This window comes from Balaenoptera physalus (genome assembly GCF_965194825.1).
Source record: "Balaenoptera physalus genome assembly, chromosome: 10".
Classification (NCBI taxonomy): Eukaryota; Metazoa; Chordata; class Mammalia; order Artiodactyla; family Balaenopteridae; genus Balaenoptera; species Balaenoptera physalus.
The window spans coordinates 60,362,011-60,381,153 of record NC_138889.1 but is presented as its reverse complement, the minus strand read 5'-3'; the positions used below and the strand labels follow the sequence as shown (position 1 = coordinate 60,381,153).

General features: G+C 53.4%; 2 protein-coding genes across 5 annotated transcripts in view; one reads left to right on the top strand and one right to left on the bottom strand.

The window, feature by feature from the left end:
• Nucleotides 1-19,143, bottom strand: part of LOC309637154 (olfactory receptor 2AT4-like) — a 24,149-nt gene extending 5,006 nt beyond the window's left edge. The window contains exons 1-2 of one of the 2 annotated variants that reach the window (XR_014250438.1): nt 18,721-19,143; nt 17,409-17,475 (exon numbers count right to left, since the gene is read on the bottom strand). The gene's annotated coding sequence lies outside the window, so the exon portion shown is untranslated. Of the gene's footprint in view, nt 1-17,408; nt 17,476-18,720 lie in introns of those variants that run through there. The other variant, XM_082411319.1, reaches the window with a different exon arrangement.
• The window catches only part of SLCO2B1 (solute carrier organic anion transporter family member 2B1), a 51,612-nt gene continuing 46,747 nt past the window's right edge, over nt 14,279-19,143 (top strand). The window contains exon 1 of one of the 3 annotated variants that reach the window (XM_082411270.1): nt 14,279-14,874. In XM_082411270.1, the coding sequence (XP_082267396.1) occupies nt 14,859-14,874 (16 nt within the window). In that variant the 5' untranslated portion in view covers nt 14,279-14,858. The remainder of the gene's footprint in view (nt 14,875-19,143) is intronic. The other 2 variants (XM_082411267.1, XM_082411268.1) reach the window with 2 other exon arrangements.

Here is a 19,143-nt window from a genome sequence, read left to right as displayed (position 1 = left end):
CATTGCACAACTAAGATTCTCAGGATAGTGAGTTGTCTAATGAGCAATGGTTAAAAAGCTGGTCCTGTGTGGTGGGCAAGAGGGGTGAACGTAAACACCTGAAGGGCTGTCAAGGGACAGGAACAACACTTACAAAGAACTGGGACCAGTATTAGCAGCTCCAGGGACCCAGAGAGCCCCACATATGGAATAAGTTTCTTACAATTAGAACTATCCCATAAGGCAAAAGACTGGCTTGAGAATGAGTGAATTCCTTATAACTAGAGGTATGCAAAGCTGGGGTCTTTTGAGCTGAAATGGTGCACAGGAGGTTTAATATTTAAATAGGAGCTAGATTAAAAACCCTTAAGCAACCTTCTGACCCTAGATCCATTGGTTCTTTAAAAAAAAAAAAAAAAGTAACATAAATGAACTACATCAATCAGATTGTGGAGGATTCCCTTTCTATGATATCTTGTTGATAGGAAGAGCTGCTTCCCCCAAGGGCTGCTACAGAATGCAGTCTGCTTCAGCCAAGAGCAGCTCCCCTTTCTGTGCAGCTGCTGCTGGGACTCTGTCTGTCTCAGTCTAACCTGGGTCCTTGTATCCTGTCTGTTTGTCATATCCAGAGACCAGTCATCCTGATTTGCCCAGAACCGCCTGGTTTTAGCACTGCAAGTCCCATGTCCCAGGAAATCCCTTAGTCCCCGGCAAACTGAGATGTCAGTCACCTTGCGAGGGCAGAGGCATTGTATATGCCTTTGGTAGAAGGAGTGATTTCCTGAAAGGAATCCAAGTGGAAGATAGATTCTCCCCCTGTTGGGAAAAAAACAAACTCCAGGGCACTTCCTGGGTCACTCCATGGTCTTTCCCCCTCCTGGCTGCTGCAGCTCAGCAGGTGTCACTGTTAAGCCACTTCATGCCCACTGCTCTGGGCCCCAGTTCAGAGGGCACCACAGAGAACTGAAAAGTCTCAGAACCAGTGCCAGGAGAGAAGACCAAGCACTCTTCAGAGAGTAACTCCACTCCCAGGAGGCTGTTGAAGGTTACTGTGCGTGCACGGCAGCCCAAGACCCCCGAAGTGAGACTTCCAACCCCCAGAACTGAGCTGAGGGAAGTGTTGACTCGCCCTTCACCTTGACTAAGTGATCCAGGGTCAGGTTATGTTGATGTTCAGATCACTGCCTCCCTGCCCCAGGGACCCCTGGAGCAGATCCACTTGGTTTTCCAGGACCACCTCCAGCTTCTCCCTCTTGTAACAAACCCTTCTCACGCCACAGAATACGTAAGCATGGAAATGGCCTGCAGATAATTGAGTCCCTGACCCTTTCTTTCACAGATGAAAAGTCAGGCCGGGGAATTCCCTGGTGGTCCAGTGGTTAGGACTCTGCGCTTCCATTTCAGGGGGCGCGGGTTCAATCCCTGGTTGAGGAACTAAGATCCCGAAAGCTGGGAGGCCAAAAAAAAAAAAAGACAAGTCAGGCCGGGGTGGGGATGGGGAGCAGCCCCCAGGTCAACAGCTGGTCTGTACCAGACTTGGTCCTGGAAACCAGGCCTCAGGCTCTGGTCTTGGACTCTTTCCACCAAGCCAGGCCACCTGGAGGATTTGGAAGCTCTGGTTTCCACCTGGGGAAAAAATAGGCCAAAAGTTTTATTTTCCTCTCTCCATTTCTTAGGCTGATGTCAGAGACAGTTATGGATTTCTGTTTGGTTCTGAGGGCGTTTTCAAAGAGTTTCAGATGGTCTGGTTACTAAATAGAGGCGCTACCTGGCTAGAAAAAAAATGCTCTTTTCAAGAAATGACTTAAGGAAGAGGTGGATTGGGCACATCTGCGTGGAAAAAAGTCACGACAATCAGGTCCCGTGTCCTGAGCAGAATGGTTGTATACCTGGTGCCTGGTAGTTGTGGCACATATACACAATGGAATATTACTCAGTCATAAAAAGAAACAAAATTGAATTATTTGTAGTGAGGTGGATGGACCTAGAGTCTGTCATACAGAGTGAAGTAAGTCAGAAAGAGAAAAACAAATACCGTACGCTAACACATATATATGGAATCTAAAAAAAAAATGGTTCTGAAGAACCTAAGGGCAGGACAGGAATAAAGATGCAGACCTACTAGAGAATGGACTTGAGGACACGAGGAGGGGGAAGGGTAAGCTGGGACGAAGTGAGAGAGTGGCAAAAAACAAAAAACAAAAAAACCCTACAACTACAGTTTCAGTAGTCGTGGCTCACGGGTTCTAGAGCGCAGGCACCAGGCACCTGGTACCTGGCTCATAATAAACCCTCAACAAATATTTTTTAAATAAATGAATTAATTAATGAAAGGGTTAACCTGAGTTAAACTGAACTTTTTCCCATAATGGACTAGTCAGCAGGGATTTTTCTTTTCTTTTCTTTTAACATCTAAATTGATAGAATGCACATTTCCGGGGAAGCTGCTGCCATTCTGAGATGCTGTTCCCTCCGCTGGCTGGGCCCATGTAAGCAGGTTTTGCAAGGTCTGCGGGGCAATCACAGAACATCAGAGCCAGAAGGGTCCTTAAAAGCAAGCAACGTAGTCCAATCCCCACAGCCCTCCTCCCATTTTTCAAATAAAATAACTCAGAGAAGGGAGTGACTTGCTCAGTCAAGGTCACACAAGGAGCTGGAAGTCAGACTCCGGGCTCCCTGCCAGGTCTCCCAAGGGTCCACCACGGGAGAGGCGCTGAAGCGTCCCTGTCTGGCAGCCCACATCATTCTTGTATCCCTCACCAGCCTGAGGATTCCTTGGGGCTGGAGACTGACCCTGACTCCTTTCCTATAAAGCCAGGATCTCAGTGTGGCCCAGCGCCTGGCTTCTTCGTGTTTCCACAGAGCTGTCCTGACCACCTCAGGGCTTTCCCTCCAGCATTGCTGCGGAATCAGACACTTCACCCTGTGGAAAGCTTCAGTCCTGCTCCCCTATTGTTGCTGATAGGCAGGAGGGGGCTCAGAGAGGGGCTATGCCTGGCCAAAGTCACACAGCTAGTGAATCAGCAGCCAGCCTGCAATGCTATAAATTGGGGCAGAACGATTTTAGCCCATCTCCCTTCTCGTAGGGCCCCTCTCATAGTGGGGTGATGGTCCCTAATTGCCTGTCCCCTTAAACTGTGCCCTTCCAGAACCCTGTCCCTCCTTGGGCTCTGACAGGCTCTGGGCACTTCCTTTGCAGCCTTCATGCCTACATAAGAGGGGGCTCAGCTCACCTGCAACCCAGGCCACTCCAGCTGCCCCTTCCTCTCCCCAAGCCAGCGCTGCCTCAGTGGGGAGGACACGTTGGGGCTGAGACTGGTTCCATTAAACCCCCAGGCCCTCCTGTCCCTAACCTGCTGGGTCCTCTCCCCTGAGGTCCCTTTCTAACAGGGCCCTGTGTAATGCTTTTCTGAGGACTCCCAAGTGGCTGGTTAGCAGCTACCACTGGGCTTGGCTGGTATTAGAACAACAAGATTAATAGTCCTCACTGGGGCACAGAACTCTGTGGTCTATGGAGGTTTTCCCACCTACTGAGCAACAGTTCACAGCCCCACGTGACAGGTGAGGAACCCAAGGCTCAGAGGTGAAAGGAATCGCCCAGGTCACACAGCAGGCCGAGGGCCAGGCAGGATGGAGGTCTCAGATTTGCTAACTCTCAGTCTAGCCTCTGAGCCAACCAACCACACAAATGAGACGAAGTTTGTGAAAAATCTCTATATAACTGTAAAGTGCTGTACTGTTGGCCAGGGGATGGGGGTGTGGGGACCCTTCAAGTGTTTTGAAGCTAGAGGAACAAGTGTGACAAAGCAGAGAGCCACTCAGGTTCCCAAATCTTCACTCTCTCTCACTCGTTTGCCCTCTCTTACTCTCACTGTTTCTTAGATGCCTTATAACTCCAAGTCCAACCTCCTCCAGGGAGCCTTCCGTGACTTATCTTCCTCCAGCTCCCAGGGCTCTTGCTCTCCTCTGGATTAACCAGGCTGACTGCCTATGCCATCCACTTTAAAGATTAGGAGGGGACTTCCCTGGTGGCGCAATGGTTAAGAATCCGCCTGCCAATGCAGGGGACATGGGTTCAAGCCCTTGTCCGGGAGGATCCCACATGCCACAGAGCAACTAAGCCCGTGTGCCACAACTACTGAGCCTGCGCTCTAGAGCCTGCGAGCCACAACTACTGAGCCTGTGTGCCACAACTACTGAAGCCCACGTGCCTAGAACCCTTGCTCCTCAACAAGAGAAGCCACTACAATGAGAAGCCAGCAAACCGCAATGAAGAGTCACCCCTGCTCGCCGCAACTAGAGAAAGCCGGCGCGCAGCAACGAAGACCCAACGCAGCCAAAAATAAATATAAAATAATAAATGAATTAAAAAAAATAAAGATTAGGAGAACTGAGGTTCATCATTCATTCCACATTGAATGAAGCTGGCTTCGTGCTGGGTGCCTGAACACAGTGAACTGACAGTCTAGTGGAGGTAGCCTATGGAAAAAATTGACCACCAATCATATCCAGTGTGATCTGTACTACTATAGAGTTGAAGGGCTCAGAGGAGGGAACAAAGTAGGTTTGCATGATGGAAGACAACTTTCAGGTGGGTTGTGAATTATAAGTAGATGAGGAGAGCTCTCCAGGCCAATAAGGCAGGGACAAAGTGAGGAAAGGGTGGAAAAGTAGATGTGTTAGAGGGGCAGATAGAAGTGTGTTTGGGATGCAGTATAGAGGGAGAGACTGGGAGTCTCAAAAGATGAGGTCTGCTGGGGCCAGACCAGAAGGGTCTCGAATTCCAGGCCAAGGAATACGAAGCCAGCACGAGGACATTGGAGAACTAGGGGCAGCCTTCAGGCAGGGGGTTAACAGATGCTTGTTTCAGAAAGATCACACCCACTGCCACGTGGAGAAGGGATTCAAGCGGGAGAGGCTAGAGGCAGGGAGGCCAGCCAGGGAGATGGGTGGTGAGGAGAGAAAGAGGGTGAAGGAACAATGATAATGATGACAGAAGCTGCTGCCCTTTAGTGAGTGCTTACCAATGACTGTGCCCTGGTGGTCACATACTTGGTTTCAGTTCTTCTGATCAGTGGTTTTTATTACCCTGGTTTTTATTATCCAATTGTCTTCAAGGCCCACGCTTCTTAACTATCAAGAATCAGATAGATCTTCAAGAGGCAGCGTTGTCAGAATTTGATAACTGCATATGGAAGAGTGCGAGATGATGCTGGGCGTTCTGGCTTGGGTGATGAGGCAGGTGGCGGTGATGTTGGCTGAGCTGCAGAACATGGCGGTGGGCAATGGGCAGTGTAGGTGAGAAGATTTTGCAGGGAGATGATGAGTTTGATTTTGGACATGTTGCATTAGAGGGACCCATGGGATATCCAAGTGGGGACGACCAGCAGGTATTGGAGGGTTTAAGTCTGGAGCTCAAGAGAGAGAGCTGAGTTACTGACAAAGACTTGGGAGGGCTATGCTTTATGGAGCTAGGGAGAGAGTGTAGAGTGAGGACAGAATCTTGGAGGAAACCAACATAGACTGAGGCAGAACAAGAAATGTCTGCAAAAGATGCTGGGAAAAAAATGGCCAGAGAGAGTGAAGCAAAGCCAGGAGAGTATGATATCACAGAGGCACTCCAAAGGGCACATGTGGCCAGCAGCAGTAAAAGCTGCTGGTGGGATTGGAAGGATGAGAAGTGAAGAGTGTCCAGGAGATCCAGCAAGGAGGAGGTCAGTGGGGACCTCAGGGTGAACAGGTCCAGTGGAACGATGGGAGTGGAAGTTTGGTGGTGTGGACATTTGGGGGGTAAGTAGGGAGAGTGGATAACATTTTCAAGATGTGTGGCTGTGAAGAGATGTGGATGGTTGGAGGGCAATGAGGGATCAGGGAGGATTTTGTTATATTTTTAAATTGGAAATATTTGAGCAGATGTCCCACCATTTGTTGGTAGGAGTTAGCCAGCAGAGAGGGAGAGGAGGAAGGGATGGTCAAAGAGGAGGAGAAGTGGATCTTCTGAGCCCAGGGTCTGGACTACTAGTAGGTGAGAAGGAGGTTTAAAAGAGAGAGAGAGAGAAAGGCAAGATTCCAGATTTAGTGGTGCAGTGGTAGGGGGGCAACTTTCACTTAAGACAAGAGTGGAGGGAGAATTTCATGAAGAGGCTGAGACTGCAGGGGAGTTTGTTCTCCATCGAATGGGTCTGAGAGGGCATATAGTGGATATGTGCTCAGATCCTGGTGCCAGACCAGTTTGGGTTCAAGCCTGGCTGGGAGCTCTCTGAGACTCTGTTTCCGCTTCTGTAGAATGGGGGTTTGTTTACTGAGTGCAAGCTCTGTGCTAGTGCGGCGCAGGTTGAGAAGAGGTGAAGGGTGCCAGCAGGTGTCAGAAGCGTCTTCTACCCAGGTTACACAGCCCTGTCCCTCTCTCCTGGGACCGTGGGGAGGCCCATAACATTCCCAGTCCAGGTCTCACCCACCTGAGAAAGTGAGGAGGTCCAGAAATGTCTCTAGGAGGCGTCCATGTATCTCAGGAACATTTTCGAGCTCAGAACAGAAGACAGCCTGGCCCTCTAAGTTCCGCCTGAGTGCAGGCGAGCTGCCTAAGCCACTCTGCCCTGGAAAGTCGTCAGTGACGCTCTGTCTCTCTCCGTCTCACCCCTGCTGCTCCTCACCTTCCCTGGTGTCAGGCTCCCACACATGCGAGAGGCTGGAAAAGGAAGGTGCCAGGGAGGAAAGGGAAGTTATAAATACGTCCAGGGAGAGACGGGGCTGCCTCCCGGTGTGGGCAGGAGGCTCCTGGAGCTCTGGGGAGGAGAGTCCAGAATCAGGGACCATGACGGGGGCCTCCAGCATGGAGGGGGCCTCCTCATCGCTGTCACCATCCTTCCTGCCACCAGGAGGCAGTGTGGCATCAGCTTTGGGGGCCAAACGCACTTGGGTTCAAATCCCAGCCCCTCCATTTGGGCAATGACGTCACTTCTCTCTGCCTTTGTCTCCCCTTTGTGAATCGGGGTAATAGTACCAGCAATACTGGCTGGAATGAAGGTTTAGTGAGACACGCCAGGTGAGAGTTCTTTGCAAACTGTGAAGTGCTGTGAAGAAGTTTTCTATACCATCACCGCCATAGCCACTGAGAAGTTACCCCAGGATGTCTTCCCCTCTGAGGTTTTTCAGCCTGGAAAGCTGGGAGCAGAGGACCTGGCTGAGGAAAGTTCCCTGGGGTATGAGCAGTCTGTTGAATACTCGCTGATGAAGGCCATGTAGAGAACTAGGATATTATCCTGACCACAGCCATGTTCTTTCGGGAGCACAGTCAAAGGTGCTATACTCAGTGCTCACTCTGCATAAAACCTCATGGCTTAGTGACTGGTCGACAGATGACTGAGTCCTCAAACTAGTCCTTTGGGACAGTTAAGTGCCAAGGTTAGGGACATGAGCTCTGGGACCAGATAGTCTAGGTTAAAAACTGGTCTGCCAGGCTTCCCTGGTGGCACAGTGGTTGAGAGTCTGCCTGCCGATGCAGGGGACACGGGTTCGAGCCCTGGTCTGGGAAGATCCCACATGCCACGGAGCAGCTGGGCCCGTGGGCCACAATTGCTGAGCCTGCGGGTCTGGAGCCTGTGCTCCACGACAAGGGGGGCCGCGGTGGTGGGAGGCCCGCGCACCGCGATGGGGAGTGGCCCCCGCTTGCCACAACTAGAAGAAAGCCCTCGCACAGAAACGAAGACCCAACACAGCCATAAAAAATAAAACAAAAACAAAAACAAAAAAAAACTGGTCTGCCTTTTACCTGCTGTGTAACCTTGGGCAAGTCTCCTAACCTCTCTGTGCCACCGTTTTCTCCCCAGGTGAGGGGACTTGTGGTCACGTCCGGTGTACCTGTGCACTGCTGGGCCAGCCTCCTATGGTGAGCGGGCTCACGGTATCGGCCACGTCAGAGCTCTACGTGCACTGCTTTCACAGCCCCCTCCGGGAGGGGACTTGTTGTCAGTGGTCACGTCTGGGGTACATCTGCACTGCTGTCACAGCGTCCTCTGAGGGGGGGACTTATGGTGAGCAGTCAGGTCTTAAGTACAAGTGCACTGCTGTCACAGCCTCGTCAGGTGAGGGGGCTGTAGTATCTGTCACGTCAGAGGTACACGTGAAATGCTGTGAAAGCTTCCTCAGGTGCGGGGAAGTGCAGCGATGGTTCATGTCTCACCACATGCCTCTGGCCTGTGGAGCTGTGACATCACTGCATGTGTATCGCAGACCTGACCACTCACTGCACAACACTAACCTGTGCAGGGTAGGACATGTAAGGTTATCATAGGTAGTTGGGAACATTGACTAAGTTGATACAAGTAAAGTACTTTGAACAGTGCTTGGCCTGTAATGAATGTCAGTCATAATTATTGCATTCATTTTATAGTCAAGGACACTGAGGCTTAGAAAAATGAAGTAACTGTCCAGCGCCACATAGCTCGTCGTTTGCTGAGCTCAGGCCCAAGGGACTCCAAAGAGTGGATTGGTTTGCTTATGCTGAACTGCCTTCCCTTGTGGCTATTTCTAGAAGATAGTTGATATTTCTCACTCAAGAGACAGGAGTCTCCAACCTAAGGACCCTTAGGAGGAGATTCTGTGGCCCTCTAGGCTCCTGGTCTGGGCCCACCTCTGATTCAGACACCACCGTGAAACCCGCTTGCTGGAGAGATTCACCCCTGCCCTTGCCAGAGCCCAGGCCTGCTCCACACGGGACACCTCAGGCCTGGTCTCTCCCCTCCCCGAGGAAGACACGTCTATGTTCCACTCAGAGAACAGAAAAAAAGAGGGGGCAGGCATTTTAATAAGGACGGCACCACTTCAATGGTGAGAGAATTTTACACATGAGTGCCAGGAACAGTTGGAGTGAGTGAATCTAGGAAACGTGTGTGCAGAGTGGAGGGAGTGGGTATGCTTGGGGTGGAACATGAGAAGGAGAGAACCAAGCAAAATGCAAACTGACAATGCTCCAAATAAACAGCACTGAGGAAAACAGCTTAGCCTGTTCCAGCCCCTCCTGAGAGACTTAGAACAGAGGCAAGTTGGGTGTCCCACTCTGGCCCAGACTGGGCCCTACCGCCAGTCAGAACCCTCCTTGCCTGTACAGTTGTCACTGGAGCATTTGTGGAGGACCAACCTGGTCAAGAAGCAGCTGCCCGTGCTCAATCTGCTTCCTGCCTTCTGCATCTCCAGGCTCATAACCCCATCAGGTGAGGAAGTGACTCATCTTCCTAGGTGAAGCATGAGGCGTGCTTCCCCAGCAGCTGTCATAAACTCTGCCCGAGTCACAGAAATGAATCCCGGGCAGTGAAGGCCCTGGATGTCTATAGATAACCCCTGCAGTTCTGCCACACTTGCTTTCCCCCAGAGAACAAAATGGTAGTAATGTTTGTTGAGTACCTATTAACTACCTACCAGGCACTGTGCAAAGTACATCCACTCATTAGCCCCATCCTGCAGATAAGAAGACAGAGGCATGAGGAATTAAGTAACACATGGGTATGAAGTTTCGGTTTGGGAAGATGAAGAAGTTCTGGAGATGGATGGTGGTGATGGTTCCACAACACTGCGAATGTACTTAATGCCACTGAACCATATATTTAAAATGGTAAATTTCACATTTTGGATATTTCACATACACATTTCACGTGTGTATTTCACATACACACCAAAACCCCCTACAAACAAGCGAAGAATTAACACAGCTACCAAGTGGAGAAGCCAGTAGTCCTGCCCCAAAGCCTTGTTCTTGTACCTTTTCCTCTCACTTGCAAGTGGAGATTCTGATCTGGCAGAAGACAGAGAAGTAGGGGGCACTCCATATCAGGCAGAGGGAGATGGGTTTATCCTGAGGGCGCTGGGGAGTGGGGTGGGAGCAGGGTTTAAAGAAGGGAGGGGCATGGTTAGATTTAAGGTCTGGAAAGTTCCCTCTGGCTCACAGGAAGATGGAGACCGGAGGTGGGGAGGAGGCTGGGACACTGCCCGGGCCAGAGCTGCTGGTGGCCAGGACCAGGGCAGTGAGAGCAGGATGGGAAGAAGTGGGCCGGTTTGAGAGACGGGTGTGGAGGAGAGGGAGAGAGGGGAGCAGGCGGTGACCGCTCTCACTGGGCTCCTACCGGCCTGTCCATTTCAGCCTCCTCTGACAGTCATCCTTCCCGCCCCCTCCTCCTGGACTGGAGTCTTAAAGGAAGAGCCTGGGGCACCGACCTCCTCTCTGGCCCCCAGGGGGCAGTGTTACAAAGTCTGCGGGGCGTTGGGGCCCTTGCAGCCAGGGGCGGACGCTTGCTCCCCTTGGTCTCCACTCCCGGCCTCCGCTGCACCCCCTCCCCCATGTCCCCTCTCCCAGGAGCCAAATCATTAATAACCGTAATCCCTCATGTCCCGCACTTGACACTTTACAAAAGCAGTGGTACATCCATTAGCTCATGTTCCTTCCCCAAAGACGGGGGGCAGAGCAGAACGAGACCTACCCCCACCACTTTATAATAAGGAAACTGGGGACCAGGCAGGACATAGGGCCTGACCAACGCCAGTGTGTTGGTGGCAGAGGCAGGGCTGGGAGCCACGGGCCAGCCAGTGCCCAGTCTGGACCCCGTGAGAGGGGGCAGCCTGCAGCACCCACAGAACAGCAGCTGTTAACAACTTGAGGGCCCTCCCACCTCAGAGGGCCTTCCCGGTGACTGAGTCACATGGGGTTGTCAGTGAGGTCAGAATGACCCGGCCTCTGACTTACTTCTATCGCATCCTCTGCTTCTAGAATTACAAGAGTCATCGCCATTACCATCGCCACCATATTAATGATGGCTCACGTCTGCTCAGCTCTCAGACTTAGTAAGCGCTAATCCATCAACTCATCTGAGCCTTAGGACAGCCCTGGGAAGGTATTTCACAGACAAGGGCCCTGAGGATCAGAGACGGCAAGTGACCAGCCTCAGATCACCCAGCTAGGTCTCCAGGGAGTTTACAGTCTCCTGGGAGAGCTACGCACATACAGAGTGAGATAGAGTGAGATGATTGGCTTTAGTGCAGCCCTGCCAGGAGGTTTCCCATCATCTCTACGGATGAGGAGACTGAGCCTCAGAGATCTTCTTAGCGGGTCAGGATTGAACCATCTGATGCCCACGCTCATGCTCTGTCTGGGCACAGGGCTGCCACTTTCAGGGAGCAATGTAGAGTTTCCAGCAGAGTACGTGTTCTCTCCGGGCTGGAGGGAGAGGCTGGTGGGAGGTAGAGGCAGTTGGACCCACGGGAAGGCTGCTGTTAGGGCAAAAGGGCTTCTCCGGAAAGAAACTCCAGACCGGGTTTAAGCTGCAGAGAGCACAGCATGGGCTGTGTAAGGCTGGGTGGGCTGGAGGAGCCAGCGGCTGTGCTGAGCCATGGTGGGCAGGGCTGAGCGGCCAAGCCAGACACCTACCTGCCTGCAGCCCCATGACTCTCCTCACCTAGTTGGGAAATTTGCTGCGTTCTCATCCAGGAGCCATGCCAACAAAGATGGGAAAGTCCTGAGCCCTTGGCAGGAGGGTGTCTGTTTCTCATTCACCAGAGGGAGAAACTGAAGCCCACGGAGAGAGTGGGACTTCCCTGTGGTCACGACCCAGCACAGCCTGCCTCTCTCCAGCCTCAGTCTCCCAATCTGAAAAAGGGAGGGGATGGATTAAGTGAGCTCCAGGTTCCTTCCTGCTCTGACCTTCTGAGTACCACGGGTCCATCCTTGCTGTCCTTGGCTCAGACCCCAGCCCCGGCTGTATCCTCCACGTGTAGCCCTGGGCAAATCACATGGCCTCTCTGAGTGTCAGCGTCCTCATGGGTGAAGTAAGTATGCACTGCCTTCCTTGGGCAGATCTAATGAGCCATGCATGAGAGCATGTCGGCACAGCTTGAGGTCTGACCCCCAGGCAGCACCTGGGGGTAGGGATGGCTGAGGCTCTGACCGAGGCCATTACTTGTCTGCCTGGCCAAGGGCCCATTTATAGATATCTGCTCTCTGGCTGCCAGGCCAGAGGGAAGTAGGAGCAATGGTGCTGATGTGGCAGTTTAGAGCCTTTTTCAGGAAGGAGCCTCCGGCCACCCTTCCCCTTCCCCCACTGTCCTGCCCCCCCCATCTTCTGGGCACCCTCACAGTGATCCTCAGAACAGTCCTGAGGGTGGGCCATTTGATATCACCATCTCCATTTAACAGGTGAGAAGACTGAGGCCCAGAAAGGAGAAAGGACGTGCTCCAAGTCCCACAGCAAGGTAGTTACAGAGCTGGGACCAGAATTGAGGTCTCGAGGCTGGAGCCCAGGACTCTCCCCTTGTAACCAAATTCCTCTTTTGCCTGGCTTGCAAAAAGGCATTTCCCCACGTGGGATGACTTGAAGAGGTAAAGGCTTGGGTTCTGTGAACGGCTTGGGGTTTCCAAAGCAGCATCAGGTTCGACACAAGACACAGGAGTGTGCAAACATCATGGGGCCCTGGAAGCTGCAGAGCTCTGTAAACTGTGCCAGGCTTTGCCAACGGTATGGGACTCTAAAAAGACATCAAGCTTTGCAAACTGTGGGAATCCACAGATGGTGTTGCGATCCACACACATCATGGGGCTCTGTAAAATGCACAGGGCTCAGCAAACATCACGTTGGCAAGTGGCAAAGGTGGGGTGCAAACCAGCTTGGTTGAACGTCAAGTTGGGGCCACCCAGAGTGGAACCTCGCTGCAGGATTAACCCAAGAGCTATCTGAAAGCCTGTTAGCTTAACTCCCAGAGGTCCCAGGGATTGGACTCGTGCTCTAATTCCACAGCTGAGTTCAGGAATATTCTTGACCTGTGTCAGCCTGGGGAGGCTGAGGTGATACATGAAGGCTGCTCGTGCCTGAGGTTACTGTATGTTCTGTGCCCTGTGGGGTGCTGTGCATGCTTTTACTCAAAGATTGGTGAAATGAACTTAGCCAGCCAAGCTGGTCCCAGCATCTTTCCATGTGCAGAACTTCTGCAGCCTCTGGGGCCAAGGAGGGGGCAAGTGAGCCTCCAGAAAGTCGAAAAGACCCTTCCCTCTCTCGACCATGCACCTGCAATTTGGAGTCTGGAAGGCTGCACCTCTGCCAATCTCTGTGAGGACTCACAGTGCCTGTCTGAAGGATTTCGAGAGAGAGAGAGCCAATTTGGTTTTCTCGAGCAGGATTGGGGTCTGGTTTTCTATCAACACAAGCCAGCTGTTGACCTTCCCCTGGGTGGTAGTCCTGCATTCCCATTTCTGGTCTCTCAGAGACTCACTCACGCTACGAGTATCTATCAAGGGCCTACTATGTGCCAGGCCGATCTGTGACTACTTCAGATACTCCCCCGCTTCCTTCTAGCATCCCATACAGCCACTGGGAGCCAAGTGGGGCTGACGTGTGTCTCTCTGTCGTTGCACCCTAAAAGCTGAACTCCAATCCCACATCCCTACATCATGCAAAAACTCTATTGGAACTGGGTCGGGTTCACTTCTGTATGTTGGATTTGGGGAAACCCAGAGGTTTTCCTCAGAAAATGCAGCCTGGGTAGAGGAAAAAGCCTGGTTCCTAGCATCAGAGGTTCAAGGCGTGATCCCACAACCTACTAGCTAGGTGACTTCTGGGCAGTTACTGAGACTCAGTGCCTCATCTGTGAAATGGAAGAATAAGTACCCGGCCCACAAGGTCATTAGGAGGGCCAAATGGAAAGTGGAAGTGTGGAGCAAGGAGGAAGACCAGGTTCCTTGCCCTCTCACTGCCCTGTTCTGAGTCCCACCTCTGCCACTCCCTTCTCCGAGCTCCAGGCCTCAGGCTTGGATTCTTTTTCGCTCACTGAACTTGCACAGTAGCCCTGCGAGTGAGGACTATCGTCCCTTCTTTATAGATGAGGCAGCTGACTCTCAGAGAGGTGCAGGGACTTGCCTAAGGCCACTTGATTGGCGAATGACAAAGCTGAGATGGGACTCAGGTCTGTCTGGCTCCAAGGCCTCCATCCTCAGTCTTCAGTGCAGAAAACTCTGGGAATCTCACATGTCCTCCTCTTCTCTCCACCCTCCCTCCGCTGAGACGGCCGTACTTTTTGGAGCTGCTACCATGGGTCCCTGCCCTCCCCCAGAGGCGCTGACCACTGTGACTCCCAACGGATAGAGGCCCTCCTTGCTCTGGATCTGAGGAGCTCAGAGAAGAGATAGGGGGTCAGTGAGAGGGGGTGCGAGCTTGAGGGGGACAGAGGTTCAGTGAAGGAGGACAGTGGGGGAAAGTGGCTCTGTCCGGGGCTCCTGGTGGGTGAAAAGAGTTCTGTAACTGGGACGAGAGTTCGGTGTGGGAGGAGGCTCAGAGCGAGAGCGGGAATGCAGAGAGGAGACTGGAAAATCAGGAGTGAAGGACCCCAGGGCTGGGAGGGGCCACCCATCCACATTCCCTCCGCCCCTCACCTCTCCACTGCTGTAGGAGAAAATGTCCAAGCGCAATGCCAAGCCAGAGGCTGTGAAGGAGCGGGCTGAGGGGAAGCTAGCCAGCAGCCTCCTCCCATCAGCGGGGCTGGATCTAAACAAACCCATCCTCCTCCACAGCTCTGGCCCCGGGCTGCCCCAGCCAGAGATCAGAGGAATTCAGAGAAAGAGACAGAGAGAAGGAACTAGTGACCCAAGGGAGATAGGCACTTGGAGAGTGGGGTCAAGTCTGAGCAGGACTTCCTAACCCACCTGGAAGAGGTGGCAGCTGTCCACTGTGGCCCCAAAAGCATCGATCGACCCAGTGCCTGGAGCCCCCACGTTGGCGCATCCCTGCTGTGGTTCCCTGGCTGCTGTCTACAGAAGCCCCAGATAAGTTCTCGCTCCCTCTCTCCCACTAAGCTCCAGTCCTGAGATTGAAATAGGGGCTGAAGCTCACCGCGCCCCAGAAATCATGGGACCCAGGATAGGTAAGTCTGGACAAAGTCAGAAAGGGGCATTGGGAGGGAGTCTGGGGCCCACGTTCCCAGGGCGAAGGGTGAGGCTATAGAGGTAACTTGTGCGCTCTGGGGTGAGGCAGGGGTTCGCAGTTCCCTACACTGAGCCAGACACATGGCCAGACCTAGTGAGGGTGTGTTGAATGAATGAGTGAATGACCAGAGGGGCAGGAAGGGACACTGTTTACTTAGCTGGAGGCAGGGCACCCAGCCTAACCTCCCTGATGAGACAGAGAAACCGAAAGGGCAATGGGAAGGGAGGCCCCTGGACGCTCCCCAAGCCCTGTTCTCCCTTTGAAGTAGGCAAAGGTAGAGACAGACAAAGCAGACAAAAACAGAGATAGAAGTATAGTCAGACACAGAGCAAGTCCAGAGATACTCAGAGTCAGACAAAGTCTGAGGCAGAAAGCCAGAGACAGCAGGAGAAGACAAAGATCAACAGGTGTTAGCTGGAGCAGTGCAGGGACAGGGGCGACCAGCTCAGAGAGAGGGCTGCGGAAGAGACCAGGAGAAATAGAGAGAAGCAGAGACAGTGAGAAAGAGAGAGAGAGAGAGAGAATCAGACAGAGACAGATCAGAAGAGAGACAGGCCTGCAGACAAAGAATCCGAAAGATCAGCACAGAAAAGAAACCGATTCAGAGAAAGACCTGAAGAGACCTACGTGCGTTTGTTGGTGGTGGGGCGGGGAGGAAGCGGGAGGGGAGGTGTCCCGAAGCCTTGAGAAGCCAAGTCTGGAGCGTGCCCAAAGCACCATGTGGAGAGGGTGGCGGTTCTGGGAACAGAGCGTCCTGCTGAGCTTCTTGGGCAGGAGGAGGAAGGTGGAAGAAACAAAGGGTCTTTAGATAGGGTGGCCCTCGGGCTGGATGCCCTGCAGCGATCACCTCTGGCCTTCTCCCAGCTGTCTGTGTGCCTCACACCCACTCAGGCAAGGCCGGACTTGCATCGGGGAGTGAGGCCTGAGGGCTTCCTGGGCTGAGCAGGCAGACGCGCGGCTGTGTTGCGGCCACGGCTGTGTTGCAGCCACGGCTTGAGGACGTGGCGTGGAAGGAAGGGTGGGGGTGGATGCTTCCTCTGAGGCCCTCGCAGGAGAGATGACAATGAGGTCAGATGTGAGTGAGTTGGTTTGCAGATGGGCCACTGACAAACCAAATACCCAGTCAGCCTTGGCATGTTATGGGATCTGAGGGTTGGTGATCCTACGGGAAGAAACTAGTGACTTTGGCTGTACTGCACCTGTCCCCCAACTGTTATTCTGACCCCTGCAGGGCTCGGCTCTGGAATATTCTCTAGCTGGCCCTCCGCTTCCCACACACACAGCAGGAGGCTGACCCCAGCTTCTGCCCACTGAGGCACCCGAAGCCTCCTCTGACCTCTCTTCCTGAGCCCCAGTCTGAGCTATGGCCAGGCTTCCCCCATGCTCTCTTTCTGGTCTGAGGGATGTGGGGATGCAGCTGGGGCAGGACACAGAGCCTGGAGCCTGGTAAGAAACCCACACACAGCTGGCCTGAGGGAGAAGGGCCAGCAGTCCCAGCCAGGGGCAGACACCAGAGAGAAGAGTCAGGGGCAGACACCAGAGAGAAGAGTCAGGGTCAGACCTGGCCATCAGCCAAGTCCCAGCACCAACTCGCCACGTGCTTTTAGGCAACAGGCAGAGCTTCCCTGTCTATGGGGGAGACACTTAAGAAAATGATCTCCCCAGACCATGCCCATTTTGTGAGTTAGGGAAGCTGCTTTCCCACCTCTGCACCTTTGCTCAGCTTTACCTCCACCCGGAAGGCACCTGCCCACATCCCATTCTGGTGAAATTTGTCCTGTTTTCTAACTCCTCCAAACACCAACTCTTCCAGGAAGCCTTCCAGACTGATTCTCCCAGCTGGAAGTAACCTCTCTCCCATATGCTGTTTGACCCTCTCTTTGCAGTTCGTCCTTCCTTGTTCCTGGTACTGTTTCTGTTGTTCTCTCCAGTCCTAGGTTCAAATGTGGGCTAACCCAGGGCAGGGAGGTGGGGCAAGGGAAGGAACCAGGTTCAAATTGTAGCTCTGCCTCACTGGCTTTATGAGAATGCAGTGACATTCTCTCACCCTTTTTAATAAGTGAGGAAACACATGCTCAGAGAGGGCAAGTGACTCGTCCAAGGTCACCCAGCAAGCAAGCTGCAGAGTCGGGGCCAGAACCAGGCCTGTCCCATGCCAAAGCCCTTTCCGTTCTGTGCCATTGCCCTCGGGGCTTCCTCTTCCCTTCACACACCCCACGCTGGTGAGTCACCACCCACCTTGGGCACTTCTCCACTGGTTCCAGACAAAGCAAGCTGTTCTCTGGGAGCTACTGACTGGGGAGTGGGCAGGGGATTTATTCCCCTAGGCCGGGCCTGGTCCGATGTGCCAGATCTCAGGCAGCTGGGAACCACATGGCGAGCTTGCCTAGACCCCACAATCGGATGCCAGGTATCCACTGCCCAGTCCGCTTCTGTCCCTCTCTGGGACTCACTTTCTCCATCTGTGCAGTAGATGGTAGGGGTCGGCTGAGGTGGTCCCTTGGTCCCTTCCAGTGCTGAGAAGCTCAGTTTTCTGTCTCTGGAGAGAGCAATGGAGCAGAGGCCTCTTGTATGGGGCAGGCTTGGCTATCTCCAGGATGCAAGTCTGGGCCTAGCCACACCCTGGGGGTGGAGAGGAGGTAAACTTGGTTCCTGCTACCCCTCATGGGCTGCAGCCCAGAGCCCTAAGCACTGATGCTTGGAGTGATGGAGAACAATGCCCGCCTCCCCAGACTGGGAGCTCCCTGGGAATGGGGTCTGATCTGATCCATTCCTGAGGGCCCAGAACCTGGCCCAGGTGGGGCAGAGGTGGGGTATTGGGGAAGGCTCAGCGCAGAAGCTCTCCTCCGTTCTCCTCATGCCCCCAGCACCCCCTGCCCCATGACGTTCCTTCCGTCCCTCCAGCCTGCTTTGAAAGCCTACTCTTATTGAGGACTGAAGACTCGTGATAAGGAGTGAGGTGGGGTACAATGGGGCCCTTGGGGAGTAAACAGTAAAGCACAGAGAGTGACAAGCTGGGACTCTTGGCTGGGGGAAGCAGTGTGGCCTGGGCCAATGGCCACGTGTCTCTGGGGCTCAGGCTCTGTGTTTTAGGCCTAAGGAGGCCGGCCTGGATTCCCTGTGGGCTCAGGGCTCAGGGCCCACCCTCCATCCCCCAGCCCTCATCACTATTTTTAGGGTCATCTCGGGTCTAGATGGGGTAGTCAGGGCTGGAATCGGGAATAGAAATTCCCAGCACAGTGTCTCTGACCCAGCTTGGAAAACACCAGAAAGCAACAGCTGGAGGCCAGCAACATGCTATTGTCCTCCCAACAGACCACCCAAGGGTCCTGCTAGGAGGAATTTCCCAAAGATGACAGCCAAGCCCAAGGCCCAAGACTGCCCCCCCCCACTTCCTGTCTGTGATTCTTCCCCTGCGGAAGCCTTGTGGGACCACACGGGGAACTGAAGCCCTCAGGGGTCCCACATTGCCTCCACCCTACCCCAGGCTCATGCTGCAGCCCCCCCACTTCCCCAGACTCTCACACTCCACCCTTCTCTCCTCCCTCACTCAGTTTAACTCAATTCAAGAATCATGTTTTTAAGCCTGGCCTGGCCTTGAAAGATGAGAAGTGGTTTGCTGGGAAGGCAGGACACTCCAGGCTGAGGGTACAGCATGTACAAAGGCTGAGAGGTAGAAAAGAACAGGATGAGTTTGGGGAATAGCAAGCATCTACTGGGGCGAGAGAAGAGTGTTCACTAGGGGTGGCCTTGACCTCCTGGAGGCTGTGGCGTCCGTCCTCACGTGCTGCGGATGGGGTCCTCAACTCACCATTGTTGAGGGCCACAGTGTACCAGGCAGGGCATTTTCCTTTAACCCTACCAAAAATGCTGTGTGCCCAGAGAAGGCGGCTGAGGCTTAGAGAGGCTAAATAAACTGCCTAAGATCACAGCCACAATGTGGCAAAACAAATATTTGAATTCAAAGTCTTCTGTCCCAGAGGGTTTCAACAGGGACCCGATATGGTCCATCAGGACCCAGCAGAGGACAGCCTCTTCCCCGGGGGAGTCCACTGGCTAATCGGGCAGATAAGAGGGGGTCAGAAGTGATGCAGGAGGGCGACCAGCCTGGCATCCTAGAGAAAGGGCTGAGGGAACTGGACCAGGAGGGGCAGGGGAGGCTTATGGAGGGAGAGAGAGCTGGCGTGGGCTGCAGGAGCTAGGCCGG